At 36.1% G+C, this 17,217-nt stretch overlaps 1 protein-coding gene across 1 annotated transcript; it reads right to left on the reverse strand.

Annotated features, from left to right (window-relative positions):
* Positions 1–7,866: 7,866 nt before the first annotated feature.
* On the reverse strand, positions 7,867–15,826 carry yipf3 (Yip1 domain family, member 3). The gene is made up of 9 exons (XM_051125570.1): positions 15,555–15,826; positions 14,867–15,076; positions 14,634–14,740; positions 14,500–14,545; positions 13,097–13,189; positions 12,879–13,010; positions 12,671–12,784; positions 12,450–12,573; positions 7,867–8,832 (listed from the first exon to the last, which is right to left on the reverse strand). Exons 1-9 carry the CDS (start codon positions 15,624–15,626, stop codon positions 8,702–8,704), a joined length of 1,029 nt encoding a protein of 342 aa, XP_050981527.1. The 5' UTR covers positions 15,627–15,826; the 3' UTR covers positions 7,867–8,701.
* Between the last annotated feature and the right edge of the window lie 1,391 nt (positions 15,827–17,217).

Below are 17,217 nucleotides of genomic sequence, written 5' to 3' on the forward strand. Positions count from 1 at the left end.
AAATAAATGTTTCTCAAATGTGTCATATTTTAACATGATTGTTCCAAAAATGATGTAAGCTATGGATAAAGTTGCTTCAGTCTTGCAATGTTCATGTTTTTAAAAAATCAGATAATTTGCCTTATAAAAAAAAAAAGTAGTGTATCACATAAGATACAGTAGCCTTTGTATGGTTAAAATCTACCTTAATTAATTGATTCTTGTCTGAATGTTTTATTGTCTGAGTGTTATTGTGTTCACTTGTTACCTAACAGCTAGTATGAAAATGTATCAAAACTTTCTTGTTAGCCATTGTTCATATGCCCAAATAATATTCATCCGATTGCAGCTCTGTGGCACAGGTGGGTCTTGTGAATAATATATTGAATGGATCCACATGAATGTCACTTGTTTTGCCCTCAGCAACAGGCTGAGGATGTGAAGGTGGATAGTATAACCAATTGTACCCAGAGCGTGTCTGGTTGCATGGCCCTATCTTTGTGACGGCCTCAGTGAGAGCAGGGAAAGGTGAGCCCTGAATGAAACAAACACAATTAATTCCTAATGCAGCCCAGTGTATGGACTCACCTTAACTTACCCTGATCATTGCAGTCAAGCAGAACACCGTATAAGGACAAAAAGAAAGCGTTAATTTAAACGGAATGGTGCATTTAAAAATTAAATCATCTGTCTATCTATCTATCTATCTATCTATCTATCTATCTATACAGTATACACACACACACTTTTATAAAAACCTGAATAACGAGGAGTTACACACCTATATTTTTTTATATGAATATTATTTTTGGGCACAGGCTCTAGTCTCATGTATTGTAGGGTTATGTTGTAGGTACTTTTAGACAGGCTCTACAGAGCAAGTAATTTAGTAGTTTAACCTACTTTGCAACCTTTTTCGATGCAAATTTGAAACACTTTTTATTTTGGGAAGCACAATAATAGGCTTTTGCTATTTCACTTCAAATGTTCCTCTTCTGGGACTGTTTGAAAGCATTTATTTAAAGAGGTCGTGTTATTGTATTCATTTTTTATTTCTTTTCCTCAGAGTCTTTTTTTTCTTTTAAAACAAAACAAAAATTGCTTGTAAAACAAAGTGAATGTGGCTGTGATGCCTAGAACCTCTGATGATAGCTGGTCTCTAGTCGTTTTTTTCTGTTTTTTCTTTTTCTGTTTCTCATTTTAATGCTATGTTTCATACAGGGCTGAGGATGTGGACAGGCTCTGAGCTCCCTGATTTGGCAATGAATTCTATGTCAGGATCATAGAGTGTTTTCATGATGCGTCATCAATTGGCCATATTGGCGCCACTGAACATAAACAATGGCACTGATCCGAATGAAACTCGCATATTTTGCTGATTATTGCTGTTGAAAATGGTCAGTTATTGTCATGACCTGGGCTGCACTAATCGGTCAGACTGGGAAAAACATTTGGAGTACTATAGACTAAACAAAAGTTATAACAAATCAAGTAGAAGTGTGCAAAAAAACTGTCTGATGAACAAAAGGCATTTGTGGTTGGCCAAACTGATCCAGGATTTCCAGGGCAAGAATCTTGACAACATTCGTGTTTGTTCTTATCATTTCCAGTCCAGGCTGATATCTTAATTAATACTGCTCATACATATATTTACCACCTATTAACTTTACTTTGTCAAAATATTGCACCCTTTCTTGCTCACTAAGTCCTTATCTATATGATTTAGCAGCTTTCACATTTTTCCTGAGGTTTAGACAGCATAAATTAGCAGAACAACATATTCAGTAGTGCATTAACCATACAATCCATGCTGTTTACATCTGAATATCACCAATATGGCTGCGCATCCAGGTAACTGACCTAATTGTTACGTAAGTACAAACCTCTGTTCATCCAACCCTTTTTCTAGACTGGATGTTCCACAAATGCGAATCTCCTGACCTCTCCAATCTAGTTCATTTCTAATTAATTCATGTTACATCTGCTCTAATGTCGGCCATTTAGGTAGATCCAGGTTAGACACTGACTAATCAGATCACTGCATTCTGCACACACTTTTAGGAAAGAGCTGGTTAGTCATGACTAATGTTGGCATGTATAAAAACAGCTTCTGAAACATGATTAATTTAAGCATTCTTTATATTTATATTTACATTGACATAAATATAATGCTAAACTCAGTGCTAATACTGGAAATCTTGACGGAGGTTGTTAAATGGACCATGAAAGTCCCGAATGACAAAAATGTTAAAAAAGAGATTTTTTTCTTCCTTGGGACACAAAATGAGATATTATGCAACATTACTCTTTTTTATTTAGTTTAACTTGATGTACTGAAATAACTAAAAACTCATAAAAGCTATGTAGGCATATTAAAAAAAAAACAATTACAAAACAAAATTATTAAACCTTTCACTAAAAGTAAATCAAAAACAATAAATAAAAAAATAATAATAATAAAATAATAAATAAAATAATAAAATCTATAATACTATCAATGATACTAAAATAACACTGGGGACTTGCAGTCTCACTCACTATTCACTTTTATGTGCAATAAAGGTTGCATATACATAAAGACTGAGACTGTCTTAACATTGTGGTAAAAATGCTTTTAAATGTGGCAGTTGTATAATGTATTTTTGCTATTGTTTTCTTTTCTGTGAAAAACATTTTTCATATCGTGCCAAAAATGTTACTTTTTAAGACTTCAGAAATTTTGGTCATAGATGTAACACAACTACTGAAACTTTTATCATTGCATATTACTTGTGCTACATTGCAAACTACTAACAAACTACTAATAAAATTATGGGCAGTGTACGCCATATACTCTGCAGAATTACAGTCAAATACTTGTAAGCTACAACGATTCAACCCAAGGAGATAATCATCCATCAGTACAGCAGGAAAAATGTAGTAGGGCTTTGTGAAACAGGTCTACTCATTTTACAAATTTCATATAATTTAAGAAAATAAATGTAATTAAAACTGCCAGCATCGGTGAAAGTGCCCTTGCGCCTGGGCTCACCACCACCGTCTTTAGGAAAACAGTGAGCAATATGCATTTAAAGTGGTAAATATAGGAGGAATATGTCAATGTCATTTATATGTGCCAAACTTCCTGATGTCTATAACTGAGGACTTTGATCAAACATATGAAGTTTGGTGCAGATTGAACACGGTATGTTTGAGTTAGTGTAAAACATGACATATCCTGTTACCAACAGGTGGCGCTATGATTATAACTGAATATTGGCCTCATGATGTGTTCAGACCAGGACTCTGTTCGTACACGTGGAGCTTGGATCAGACATTGTATGGCTAAGTTACAACTTCCTCAACAAGATCCTACAAGATCCTCAAGATCTTCTCAATTTAACATTGCAAAGGCCTTTAGAGTAGACTGACCAATTATAATGTTAATGTCATTAAATCTCATTAAAATGTCATTAAATCTAAAATGAGGAGTTTGTTAGATCATAAAACATGCCACTTCCTGTTGCCAGCAGGTGGTGCTATGGCTATAATTGAATATGGGCATGTGTTCAGGACCGAACTCTTACTAAATGTGAAATTTGGGGCAGATTGGTCATTGCATGCCTGCACTGTAAAAAATGCCGGTGAATTTAACAGTAAAAAACTGTAAAAATGCTACAGTAAAAACATGTTAAATGGTTAACAGTAAAAAACTGTAAAATTTACAGTGAATAACCATAAATTGACATTCCCAGAATTCCCTGTGTTACATTTTTTTTTTATTTGATGTTTTTTTTGTTGAAATAACTCTTTCTTCTTAGTTTTTACTTAGGTTTGTACAATAGGGTTGTATGTTACATCTAATGTTGTTAAATTAATGTTTATTGCATTATTTCAGTTTCATGTGTGTTACCATGATGGTGTTTAGTGATTGTGTGAATGACACTGTGCATCTTCTATATATGTTAATATTTAAAAGCTGTTTGCTATGAGCTTTCGCTCATCATGCGACTTTCTCATCACCACCTGCTTTTGGTGGTTATCAGTGTATTACAAAGGTACAAAACAGATTTCAGTACTTCAATAAGTTGGTAAATTAACATTATATCAGTTAATGAAATTACAGTATTTACCTGTAAATTTAAGTGAAAACCGTAAAATGTTAAACGTTGCTACCGTAACTTTTACAGTAAAACTCTGGTAACCACAGCTGCCAGTTTTTTACCGTACATTTTACAGATTTTTTTTTACAGTGTGAATTATAACAATTTCTTGTTTCATGGTGAAACATCGAAGTTTGTCAGGCCGCCACGGACGCGCCCTTCAACGAAAACTCAAGATCTTCACAATTTAACATCACAAAGGGCTTTAGATTAAACTGACTAAATTCGGTTTTGATCGGATTAAATCTCTAGAAGGAATTTGTTTAAATACAACGCCTAAAAATGGCTAAAATGGCACAAAACTTGCATAAAAAATTCAAAATAACACACTTCCTTTTGGGTTTCGGACCTCGTACCAGGAGACTTTTTGTAGGTATTGGTGTGTTACATGTGTCTACCGATTTTTGTACATATATGTGAAACGTAGCTCGAGTGAAGAAAAAACTGAGCAATTCCAAGTAGCAAAATATTTTAAATATATTTAAAGTGGCAAAATATTTAGTCTACAGTCAGGTATAGCCATTTATACTAATGCTGTGCATTCAAGGATTTTTTATTTATTTGTTTTTCTTTGTAGATACTTTTGTAGGGAATGCTTTTTAACTAAACCTACATATCAGCTACATATAGCCACTTTATTAGGTGTGCCTTGCTAATAGCAGGTTGGATCCTCTTTGCCTTCAGAACGGCCTCAATTCTTTGTGGCATAGGTACTGGGAACATTTCTCACAAATTTTAATCTATATTGACATGATATAGGCTGTGTCTGAAAGCCTAGTCAGCTGACTTGCTGCCTTATCAGGCAGTGACTTCGAAGGCTGCGAAGACAACTCCGGGAACAGTTTCGGACTTCAGAGGCAACATAACGTCGTTGATGTCGTTGCCAGGTTACCTAATGGTTAAATTGTACATTTTGGAGAAAAACGATCTTATACAGTTATGTATAAATGCTTTAATAATACATGAAGACCTCAATGTCATTGCCTGCCGAAGGTCTGTGCGTCAGACAGAATGACAGCTATTTTTTGCTTTAAAAATAAAAGCACTGATGCAAGTGTTATTGCAGAACAGGTCATTGTCATTAGAGGCTTTTTCGATAATATTAGTAGTATATTATCAATATTATTCTTATTTACTCATTTGAACCCTTTTAACATTTTTATAAAATACGACTATTACAAACAATATTGCTTCTTATGTTTTTTACTGTTTGTAAAATCAAGGTCAAGGTCTCATTTATTATAAAGTAACAAGTTTAATTTCCAACAGAATATCTTTATTTATATAGCCTATATGATGCACACACACAGGATTCGAAGGCAGCAAAGGATACATCTATTATGCCTTCAAAATTCGATCAGAAGAAGGTACCTCCAGAGACAGGAAGTGAAGCAGAATTTAAATTCGGATGTGCCTCGATGCCTTCCTGCCTCCGAAGGCGGCATTTCGGAGCTTTCGGATGCAGCCATAGTATAGTGCAGTGCAGTCCATGACGTGAACCTCCCATTCCAATACATACCAATAGTGACTGTGGAGCTCATTTGAGTATGGTCAACTCATTGTCATGTACAAGAAACCAGTCTGAGATTATTTATGCTTTGTGACATTACCTTGCTTGAAGTAGCCATCAAGATAAGCTAATAATGCTCAGTTGGTACTAAGGCGCCCAAAGTGTAGCAAGTAAATATCCTCCACACCATTACACCACCTGCCTGAACAGTAGCAGCATGAACCATTGACACAAGGCAGAATGGATCCATGCTTTCCTATTGTTCATGCCAAATTCTGACCTTCACAGTGGAAACCCAGACTCATCAGACCAGGCATCCTTTTTCCAATCTTTGATTATCCAATTTTGGTGTGATCCTGTATAAACTGTAGCCTCAATTTCTTATTCTTAACTGACAGAAATGGCACCTGGTGTGGTCTAAAGGTTGGATGTGTTGTGCGTTTATAGATGCTGTTCTGCAAACCTCAGTCGTAACAAGCGGTTATTTTGTTTTTGAGTTATTATTAGGTTACTTGAGTTGCTTTTCTATCCAGCCTGAAGCAGTCTGGCAATTCTCCACTGACCTCTGGCATCAACAAACCATTCTCTGTAAACCCTAGAGATGACTGTGCATGAAACCCAAGTAGAGCAGTAACTTCCACACCATGTTCAAAGTCACTTCAACTAGCTTTCTTCCTCATTCTGATGCTTGGTTTGAACTTCAGCAGATCATTTTGACCATGTCTATATGCCTAAATGCATTGAGTTGCTGCCATGTGATTGGCTGTTTACATATTTGCATTAATGAGAAATGAAACAGGCGTACAATAAAAATGGTCAGAGAGTGTATGGATATTTTTACAGTTCACGGACTCTCAGTAAATGCTTATTTACAGTTCTACAATACAGATGCATTGATATTTCTAGTATTTATATCAGAGCAGTTTTTATTAAGCTACATCAAATCATTAGGGGCCAAGCATTGAAGGTGTGATGGCACCTATTGTATCTGCTGGGGTTCTCTTTCTTCTCCTTCTGCTCTGGAAGTCTATGGCAGCTCATAGAACCGCTTGCAGGAAAGTTGTGAAATTGGCACACTGATAGAGGACAGTCCCAACAATAACCATAGCAAGTTTGGAGTCTCTAACTCAAACTCTCTAGCACCACCACTTGTGGTGCAAATTTTCACTCATGTTTATGCTAATATATTTTAAACCATACACTTCAGATGAAAATTTTTCCTCTGAATGCTTGGCTCATGACGAGCTGAAAAATTAGAAAATCGTAAGATTTAGTCTTTTCACTATTTTTAATAGTCAGAAAAACCTACTTTTTCAAAGTTTGTCAGATTTTCACCAAAATTGGCTCAGATGATCTTAAGACAATGCTGGCAAAAAGTTATGGAATTCAAGTTGATTATTCAAACCATTTACGAATATTGCATGAACGAATTTGACAAAAGCATGCAAAAATGTATTTGAGGCTATATCACTGCAATGGTTTGGTGTATTGAGACCAAACTTGGTGTGTGTTATAACATGCATGACCCGATGCATGCTCAGTTTCATTGCAGCGCCACCTCGTGGTCAAGAGATTTGAAAATGGCAATTTTTAATTTTGTTGTAAAATATTATATTTTATGAATACATTGGCGTATTATTACGAAACTTGGTATGTGTCTTTGGCACCATGCCCTGACAGTACTCAAAAAGTTTGGAGGCAGCACCACCTTGTGGTCAAAAGTTCTAATGAAATTGTGAACAGTTTCAATGAAACTGGTCTCAAAATGTTCCTTTGGTCACGTCAAGAACATACATACTAATTATGGCATAGTCGGTCAAACTTTCTGTCCTTTCTGACATCAAAATTTGTGTGCGCCGTTGTCACCTCACACAGACCACATCGATTGATAAAAGTGTCACCTATTGGTAAAAAGTGATAATCCATTAAATCACATTACCAGTGGTTGTATTTATGCTTTTTCACCCATTTTGAAGAAAATCATCTTAAAACGGCTTTAATTACTCATTGCTTCGGTTGTTCTGAGGCTTGCTGCCTTGCCCCATAATTGCTGCTTGCAGCTATATTTTGTAGTTGTGACTATGTTTAGTTTTAACAAAACGTTACTGTGCAGAGCATCAGCTATTGTTATGTGCAGGATTAATACAAAATACCATGTGAATTATTTAATCACCTTAATATGAGTCTAAATTCCAAGTATTAAACATATCCCAGCATGATGCCTTGAATCACAAATAAGGACAACAGCGTTTCTTTATTTTCTCTTTACAAGAACCCTTTAAATAAGAAGCTCACATGTAAAAGACAACATAATGAGAGAGCAGGAAACCCTCACCCCCAACCATAGCTTTAAATAGCAGGAATCAGACTGCACCACAATGGCTGGTTAAATACGGATTAGGAAAAAAAGACTGCATGCACCATAACAATCTTTCTCATCTTGGAAATAAAATATCATTGCATTTCTATATTTCTATGCACTTTGCCTTTGGATCAAGACAGATTTCTCTACTGAACCTTGATAAAGACTTCCTTTACAACTGTGAAAATGTCTAAAAAACAATTATGCAACAAGATCTAAAAACAGAAGTGTTGTGTGATGTCACTCAGTAACCGAGACAGTTTGTGAGGACAATCAGTTCAATCAGTGCACTCACACGGAGTGCAAACATTCAGCTGCATTTAATGTCAACAGGGTTTTTGAAGAATAATTATTAGTATCAGCATCCTTAAGGAATCCTTACATAATCTGAATAAACCATTCTAATATTAGCAGGTCGTATGAAACCCTTAACAAAATCGAGTAAGACAAGCATAGAGTGAATGGGATAGTGTGTCAAAAGTGTTGACTCATAATAATATGAGCCAAAATTAAGTGAAGCTGTCTTGACCTAAGAGCATCCTTTTAGGTCTGTCTGACAGCATCAGGAACAACATATGAGATACAAACTGAGCTCAGGCCTAAGGTGCTCAACAGAGACTGCCCCATGATTTTGTTTTACCCTGACCCTACATATGTACACCAGCCTCAGTGGACTGTGTAACCAAACCAGAAGACCAATATATATAATCACTGTGTCTGTACAATTGCAGCTATTGACTTGATGGTGGCATTTACAACAGTATTCGCAACAATGGGAACATCTCTGGCCACTCTCTGGATGGGTGGCATGTTAAATCCTTCCAAGGTATCCAGAATATCTGCAAACAGAAAAACACCACAATGACAAAGCATGTAATGCTGCAAAATCTCGACAGTAAGCACAGTAGCTCAATAGCATAGGCTTTTGGTTGCTTTGTCTTTCACCCACTGTTACCTTTAGTTGGTGTCAAATTTATGATAAGTCCTTTTAGACATTTAGTAATTTCTGAGAGGAACTTGGTACTTTACAATATTAACATAAGAAGGCAACAAATAGTCATGGCCAAAAATATTGTCAATTCTGTAACTTCTCAGAAAATTGTTCTAATTGCAAATGTTTTGGTATTCCCATGCTTACTGTTTTTGTTTGCACTGCAACAACACAAAAAAAAACAGAGAAGAAAAGTCAAACTTGATAAAATTTCACAAAGAACTCAAAAATGGACTGGACATAATTATTGGCACCTTATCGAAATTGTAAGAAATAATTGCTTTTCAAGCACGTGATGCTCCTGTAATTTGTATTTAGACACACCTGTGGCAAGTAACAGGTGTGGGCAATATAGTAATAACACTTGCAACCAGTTAAAATGGAGAAAAGTTGACTCAACCTTTGTGATGTGTCACACTGAGCGTGGAGAAAAGAAAGAAGTGTAAAGAGTTGTCTGTGGATTTGAGAGAAAAAATTGTGGAAAAACATGGACAATCTCAAGGCTACAAGTCCATCTCCAGAGATCCAGAGATGTTCCTGTGTCCACTGTGTGCAATATCATCAAGAGGTTTACAGCCCATGGCACTGTAGCTAACCTCCCTGAACGTGGACGGAAGAGCAAAATTAATGAAAAACGAAGGATTGTTTGAGTGGTGCATAAGGAACCCCGATTAACTTCCAAACAAATTCAAGCTGATCTGCAAACACAGAGTACAACAGTGTCAGCTCGAACTATCCGCTGCCATCTGAATGAAAAGGGACGCTATGGTAGGAGACCCAGGAGGACACCACTGCTGACACAAAGGCATAAAAAAGCAAGACTGGAGTTTGCCAAAACTTATTGTGGACAGATGAGACAAAAGTAGAGCGTTTTGGTAAAGGACATCATGGCACTGTTTACAGAAAAAGAAATGAGGCCTTCAAAGAAAAGAACGCAGTCCCTACAGTCAAACATGGTGGAGGTTCAAAGATGTTTTGGGGTTGCTTTGCTGCTTCTGGCACTGGATGCCTTGACTGTGTGAACAGTATCATGAAATCTAATGATTACCACAGAATTTTGTGGTGCATCGTAGTGTCCAGTGTCAGAAAGCTGCGTCTCCACCAGATGTCATGGGTCTTCCAGCAGGACAATGACCCGAAACACACTTCAAAAAGCACTCAGAAATGGTTACAAACAAAGCGCTGGAGAGTTCAGAAATGGCCAGCAATGAATCTGAATCCCACAGAACACCTGTGGAAAGATCTCAGAACAGCAGTTGAGAGAAGGCATCCTTCAAATCTGAATGACCTGGAGCAGTTTGTAAAAGAAGAGTGGTCCAAAATTCCAGTAGAGAGGTGTAAGAAACTCATTCATGGTTACAGGAAGTGATTAATTTTAGTTATTTTTTCCAAAGGGGGTGCTACCAAATATTAAGATAAGGGTCCCAATAATTTTGTCCAGTGCATTTTTTGGGTTCTGTGTGGAATTTTATCAGATCACCAATAAAAAGTCCCAAAACATTTGCAACTGCAACAATTTTCTGAGTTTCCGACAGTTGCAAGGGTGCCGATATTTTTGGCCACGACTGTAGAGTAATGCATATCTTGATCATACTGTTCACCTTCAGGTAAGAACTGTGTGTTTTAGACAAATTAAACTTTTCAAACTGGCCTCATTCTGATGGGCTAAAAATAAAAATAGGACCAAAGACACATACTGTAGGTGCTCAACCATCTCTAAAATTAGATTTAAGAGGGAATTTCAATTACTAAAGGTCAAAATAATGCCTTGAAGATATTCTCAAGCACCATCTCTTTCATTATATTGCTGCTCTAAAGGAATGACACACTTATATTAACTTGTTAATTGGATCAATTTGTTTTATATATTTATAGACCTTCAGTAAGCAATTCAGTGCTCCAGTAAAGTATTTCAACAATTCTATTTTAGTTAAGTTAGTATTTTAAATTAAACTGCATATGCCACAATGGTAATACACTGTACATTTACTATATACTATATAAAGTAGTAAAATTGCAATTATTTTAATGCAACCTTTTTTTGGACATTAACATTTCCTAAAGACCATGTTTTATAATTCTTCATCTGGTGACTCACGACTATTAATACATTTGTTTGCGTCATCATTTAAAAAAGCTCACGGATGTCTCTGCATGCATGTTTTAAAATGTTTTATAAAATGTTTTGTATAAAAATATGTATAAGCAGATATTGCTGTATATTATTGCTGTATATCAGTAAGATTTTTAATGTTTTTTAAAGAATTCTCTTCTGCTCACCAAGCCTGCATTTATTTGATCCAAAATACAGCAAAAGCAGTAATATTGTGAAATATTTTACTATTTAAAATAACTGCTTTCTATTTAAATATATTTTAAAATGTCATTTATTCCTGTGATCAAAGCTAAATTTTCAGCATTATTACTCCAGTCTTCAGTGTCACATGATCCTTCAGAAAACTTTCTAATATGCTGATTTGCTGTTCAAGATTTTTATTTTAAATATTATTATTATCATCAATATTTAAAACAGGCAAATACATTTTTTCAGGATTTTATTGATGAACAGAAAGATCCAAAGATCAGCATTTTTCTGAAATAAAAAGCTTTTGTAACATTATACACTATACCAATCAAAGCTTGGAGTCAGTATATATAATTATAGAAATTAATACTTTTATTTAGCAAGGATGCTTTAAATTGATCAAAAGTGATGGTAAAGACATTTATAATGTCAAAAAATATTTCTATTTCAGATAAATGCTGTTCATTTGAACTTTCTATTTATCAAAGAAACCTGAATAAATTCTACTCAGTTGTTTTTAACATAATAATAATAACAATAACAATAATTATAAATGTTTTAGAGCAGCAAATCTGAATATTAGAATGATTTCTGAAGGATCATATGACTGGAGTAATGATGCTAAAAATTCTGCTTTGAAATCACAGGAATAAATTACATTTTAAAATATATTCAGATAGAAAACAGTTATTTTAAAAAGTGCTTCTGCTGTACTTTGGATGGAATAAATGCAGGCTTGGTGGTAATATACATGGACAATGTTAAAGTGTTTGGTCTTAGCAGAATAGATCTGCTATGCTGCTGCAAACACTTGCTACTCCAGTACATCCACAGAGATACTGCTGTAAGAAGATAGAAAATACCGCTGCTGCACATATAACATATGAAATAACCCCCATATATAACTACACAAGATTAACCTATAGCAGATTTATACAGGTGGAACTGGGGAAGGTGGAGGGTTTCTGAAGCACTCTGCGACTGCTGTAGCCAGCACTAGCCAAGTATATGAATGTTGAGCAGCAAGCTCATTGGCTGCTGATATAAAAAGAAACCAATCAGCTGCGCCATGTGAATAACGATGTCATTATACCAGGCTGAGTTCAAACCTATCGGCCATATGGAGTTTCATTAAAAAATTTGCTTGACTCATGTCTTACCTTCAACCATCTTATGGTAAGCAAAGTGCAGGTAGAGCAGAAAGAGCATGTGAAGAGCAGCAAGGGTTCCACACAGGATGAGGCGAGGTGTCTGACCAACAGTACGGGAAATCAGCACAGCCACCTGAGAGAAAGACAACGAAGCAATGATGTGGTGACTAAACGTCTTACAGTGATGGAGAGTGATCCACAATCTTAGCTCTCGTTCTTTTGTTCTTTACCATGCGTAGAGTAGAGAGTCCTCCAATCACCAGCCAGAGAATGTAGAAGAGCGAGTGGAAGTGGACATTGTAAGTGATGAACAGGACCACACAGTGGCCAAAGAGACCATAACCCTGAAAATAAAGATAATATAAACCACTCCTAAACAGCCCCAGGATAAAGTGGGCATGTGATATACCTTCTTAATGGGTCATGTGAGGTACTTACCAGCAAAGACAACATCTGCAGCATGGTAATCTGAGCGTTGCACAGGTAAGCAAGGAAATAGATGAAGGAGGACACTCCTAGCCAGTATCCAAAACACGTTCCAATGGCAGTTCCCATCAGCGTACCCTCTCTCTGTTTCAACAAACAAATTGTTCACAACATGACATTTTGGATGACATTTCACACTGACATAGAGAAATGTGTCGAAAGTTGCTTACAATGACGGTTCCTGATGTCTTCATGCCATGAAGCAGAATAGCCACCATTGTGAACACCAGCATCATTGGTCCATACAGCTCTCCAGCAACTTTCTGGGTTTAAAAGATAAAAAAAAAAAAAAAAAGCTAATGAATAAAAAGAACTCATAACATCTGCTGTTATAAGTCTGTACAGTCCTGTGGGTTGAAACACAGCTATGTCCCACTTTTGGCTTTTTTTTTTTTTTAGCTAAATAAAATATGCTGTGTGACAATGAGGAAAAGACATGAAGATAAGCAAGATTAAAATTAAGTAACCCTCTAATAGAAAATAATCATTTATTTGCTTACACAGTAAACGTCCTAATAATTAGTAAAATGATGAACTATATAAATGCTTATTTTACGATCAGTGTGCTTTAGTTTTAATTGTTGAGAGCAGAACATAATGCAATGCGATACAATGATGATTAAGAATTGAACAAATAAACCTCAAATTCCTCAAAACCCTAATGATCATATTTGATACTCACATTTTTTCATGATTTTTCCCCACATTTTTACAATTATTTTAAAGACCTTTTACTTTCTAAAATTAGAAACTCTCAGTCAGATAACAGAAGAAATGTGATAGATTATGTACATCAGGTTTTTCAGCAAAGTTTTGATCATGTTGATCATTAAGAGGCTTTAGAAATGTGTTTCAGATAAGATACAATAGGCTTTATAAGAACAATAATATTAATCTCTCTCACTTAAGGCTCCCAAATTCTTGCTTTTACCAATACAGTTTAAGGGATAGTTCACCCAAAAATAAAAACTCTGTCATTAATTACTCACATTCATGCCATTTAAAACCCATAAGACCTATGTTCATCTTCAGAACACAAATTAAGATATTTTTGATGAAATCCATAAGCTTTCTGATCCTCCGTAGACAGCAAGGGTCCTACCATGTCAAGGCACAGAAACATAGTGAGGACATCGCAAAAATAGTCCATCAGTGGTTCAACCGTAATTTTATGTCGCTATGAGAATACTTTTTGTGCTCAAAAAATACAAATAACGACTTATTCAACAATTCTTATCCCGTGAGTTACCGTCTTCCACCATTATGGAGAGTCCCACAAGTACCAAGAACTGTTAAATAGTCTTTCTTTTTTGGCGCACAAAATGTATTCTCACTGATGTCGCATTGACTATTTTAATGATGTTCTTACTACGTCTCTGTGACTGTGGTGGGACTGTCTACGCAGGGTCAGAAGGCTCTCGGATTTCATCAAAAATATCTTAATTCATGTTCCACAGAAGGTCTTATGGCATGAGGGTAATTAATGACAGAATTTTAATTTTTAGATGAACTAACCCTTTAAACTTGTTTTCCATTGTTTATTGCTTACAACTAAATGTATGAAGTGTCTTACCTGTGGAAAGTTGATCATTCGGACTGGGATCAAGGATTCAACCAACCTGTGGATCAAGCAGTTGGTTAACAGAGTCAATGATGCCACAGCAGACATTCTAAAAACGCTGTTAGAAAGCCTGACATGCATCTTACCTGTTTCTGACTTGATTAGGCTCCACATCAAAGTACGGCCGCAGAATGTCAATATTGGCATAGAGATTAAAAGCTTTTGAGGCCTGTCTCTTTCCTGCCTGCCATACCTGTGTGGACACAAGTTGTATTAACGATATTATCTACACTGAGCTAAACAGAATGTGGACGATACCTCATTTCATGCTCATGTCAATCATACGCCAAACAAGTTCCTCGCCCTCCCTCAAGCTCACCTCATCAGCAACCTGTCTGCCCAACTGTCCCTTCAAGCCCTTCATCCCGAGGAAGTCTCCATATTCTCCGTTGTCCTCCTCCGTAGCTGCTGCCTCTTCGGTCACCTCCTCCTCCTCCTTCATACGCTGATGCATCTCCCCCATATCCTCAAAGCTGGAACCAGAGGTGTCATCCATATTCTCCATGTCTATCACTGCTGAACCACTGCCCTGGGGTCAGTCACATGAAAAAAATGAACGCGATGTTAAAAAGTCATCGCAATTTAGTAAAAAACTCATGATGCCAAATGGACATTTTTAATATGTTAGAAATGTGATGAAGTAACATACAGGACATGTTTATTTTATGCACAATTTACTATGATAAATCGTGGATGTTAAACTGCAATAATGTACATGTGCCAATCTAACAGCATGTATAAGAGTTATATGTAAACAAAATTGTTTACCATCACAGTTTTGAGTCTATAGCTTATTATATTTTATGTAACCTAGAATAACATGCAAATTGTACATGAAAATTAACATACACCGTGGTAACATATATAGCTAGCTACATTGCACCAGCACAACGACACTTTGAAGCATTCGAGGTCAGACTAAGCAGAGCACACTAATCTTGATTTACAGAAAAAAAATGCTTGTATTTCAGAAATTATTGTAATAATGACGAGCTGAGGTGAATTACCTGGATAATGTTGTCATCAAAACTACCCCATGGTTCCGTATTCGTGTTTGTGCTTCCTTGTGATGCCGACATTGTTTTGGACTAACAGGTTCAAGAATATGATAACAAAGGTCAGCGGCTAGAATGTCACGATGGTACTGTCTATATTTTGATTCTGGTGCTCATTGTAGTTTATCATTAAAATGGTTTGTGCGAATTGTTTTGCCAGCTGTACAGCGCTGGGGCAAAAATTTGACGTGACGTGACGACGAAATGTCTGACGCTACTTCCGTCAAACGCAAACGAAAGCACAGATCAAAACTTCCGCATTTGATTGATCTTGCGCGAATACAAGTATTATATTCTTCCATTATTTTCACATGAGCTTGTATTTAACCACATGAATATTGATTCCCTAAAAAACACCGTCGTTTTAAAGTGTCAACATCGGGCTAATAAAAATAATGGAAAACTATTATGTCATGTCAAAATAAAAGTCGTGTGACGTGTTCTCGTGTGTAGTATTTTGAGATATTTATGTATTCATTTATTTATTATTTTTAAGTTGGCTTGAGAAAGCCAACTTACTGATCTACTATTTAAGAATATTATTATTATTCTTCTTCTGAGCCAAATTTCGGTATCTACCTCCTCCTAGAGCTTTCAAGCTAGAACCACCAAACTCGGCCCAGACCTTCAGACTGGTCTGACTCGGTGTGCTGTATCTTTTCTAACTGATCCGGCTTACGGTTTTCATAAACTAGACTATCAAAACCACAAAAATCCCATAGACTTACATTGACGGAATGTTCAAATGAGCAACACTATTCAAACTCCAACTGACAAAATTCAAATCTAAACTCCCAGAATCCCTTGAGGCTCAATCAAGCTTCCCTTCTATGTACTATTTCTAATCCATTTAGACTCATTTAAGGGTCCACTCTAATATTTCTAATCTATCTAAATCATGCTAGCAACATGCTAGTAACATGCTAATCATTTTAAAAACATACTAACAAAATTCTAGTGACATGCTAATCATGCTAACATGTTAATAACTTGCTAATCATGATAGAAACATGCTAGCAACGTGCTAGTAACATGCTAATCATGCTAGCAACATGGTAGGAACATGCTAATCATGCTAACATGCTAGTAACTTGCTAATCATTCTAGAAACATGCTAACAACATGTTGGTAACATGCTATCATGCTAACATCATGCTAATAACTTGCTAATCATGCCAGAAACATGTTAGGAACTTGCTAATCATGCCAGAAACATGCTAGCGACATGCTAATCATGCTAGAAACATGCTAGCAACGTTGCTAATCACGTTAGAAACATGCTAGGAACTTGCTAATCATGCTAGAAACATGCTAGGAACAAGCTAATCATGTTAGAAACATGCTAGCAACTTGGTAATCATGCCAGAAACATGCTAGCGACATGCTAATCATGCTAGAAACATGCTAGCAACGTTGCTAATCACGTTAGAAACATGCTAGGAACTTGCTAATCATGCTAGAAACATGCTAGGAACAAGCTAATCATGTTAGAAACATGCTAGCAACTTGGTAATCATGCCAGAAACATGCTAGCGACATGCTAATCATGCTAGAAACATGGTAGCGACATGCTAATCATGTTAGAAACATGCTAGCAACTTTGCTAATCATGCTA

The sequence above is a fragment of the Labeo rohita genome, chromosome 13 (assembly GCF_022985175.1).
Source record: "Labeo rohita strain BAU-BD-2019 chromosome 13, IGBB_LRoh.1.0, whole genome shotgun sequence".
NCBI classification, from domain to species: Eukaryota; Metazoa; Chordata; class Actinopteri; order Cypriniformes; family Cyprinidae; genus Labeo; species Labeo rohita.

Bases quoted from the DNA above. Each gene is read 5' to 3' on its own strand.
- yipf3 (XM_051125570.1), bottom strand. From the start codon at position 15,626: ATGTCGGCATCACAAGGAAGCACAAACACGAATACGGAACCATGGGGT. The intron at 13,011-13,096 runs GTAAGCAACTTT...TTGTTGAAACAG, and splicing joins AGACATCAGGAACCGTCATT to AGAGAGGGTACGCTGATGGG. The intron at 12,574-12,670 runs GTAAAGAACAAA...TCTTTCTCTCAG, and splicing joins GACTCTCTACTCTACGCATG to GTGGCTGTGCTGATTTCCCG.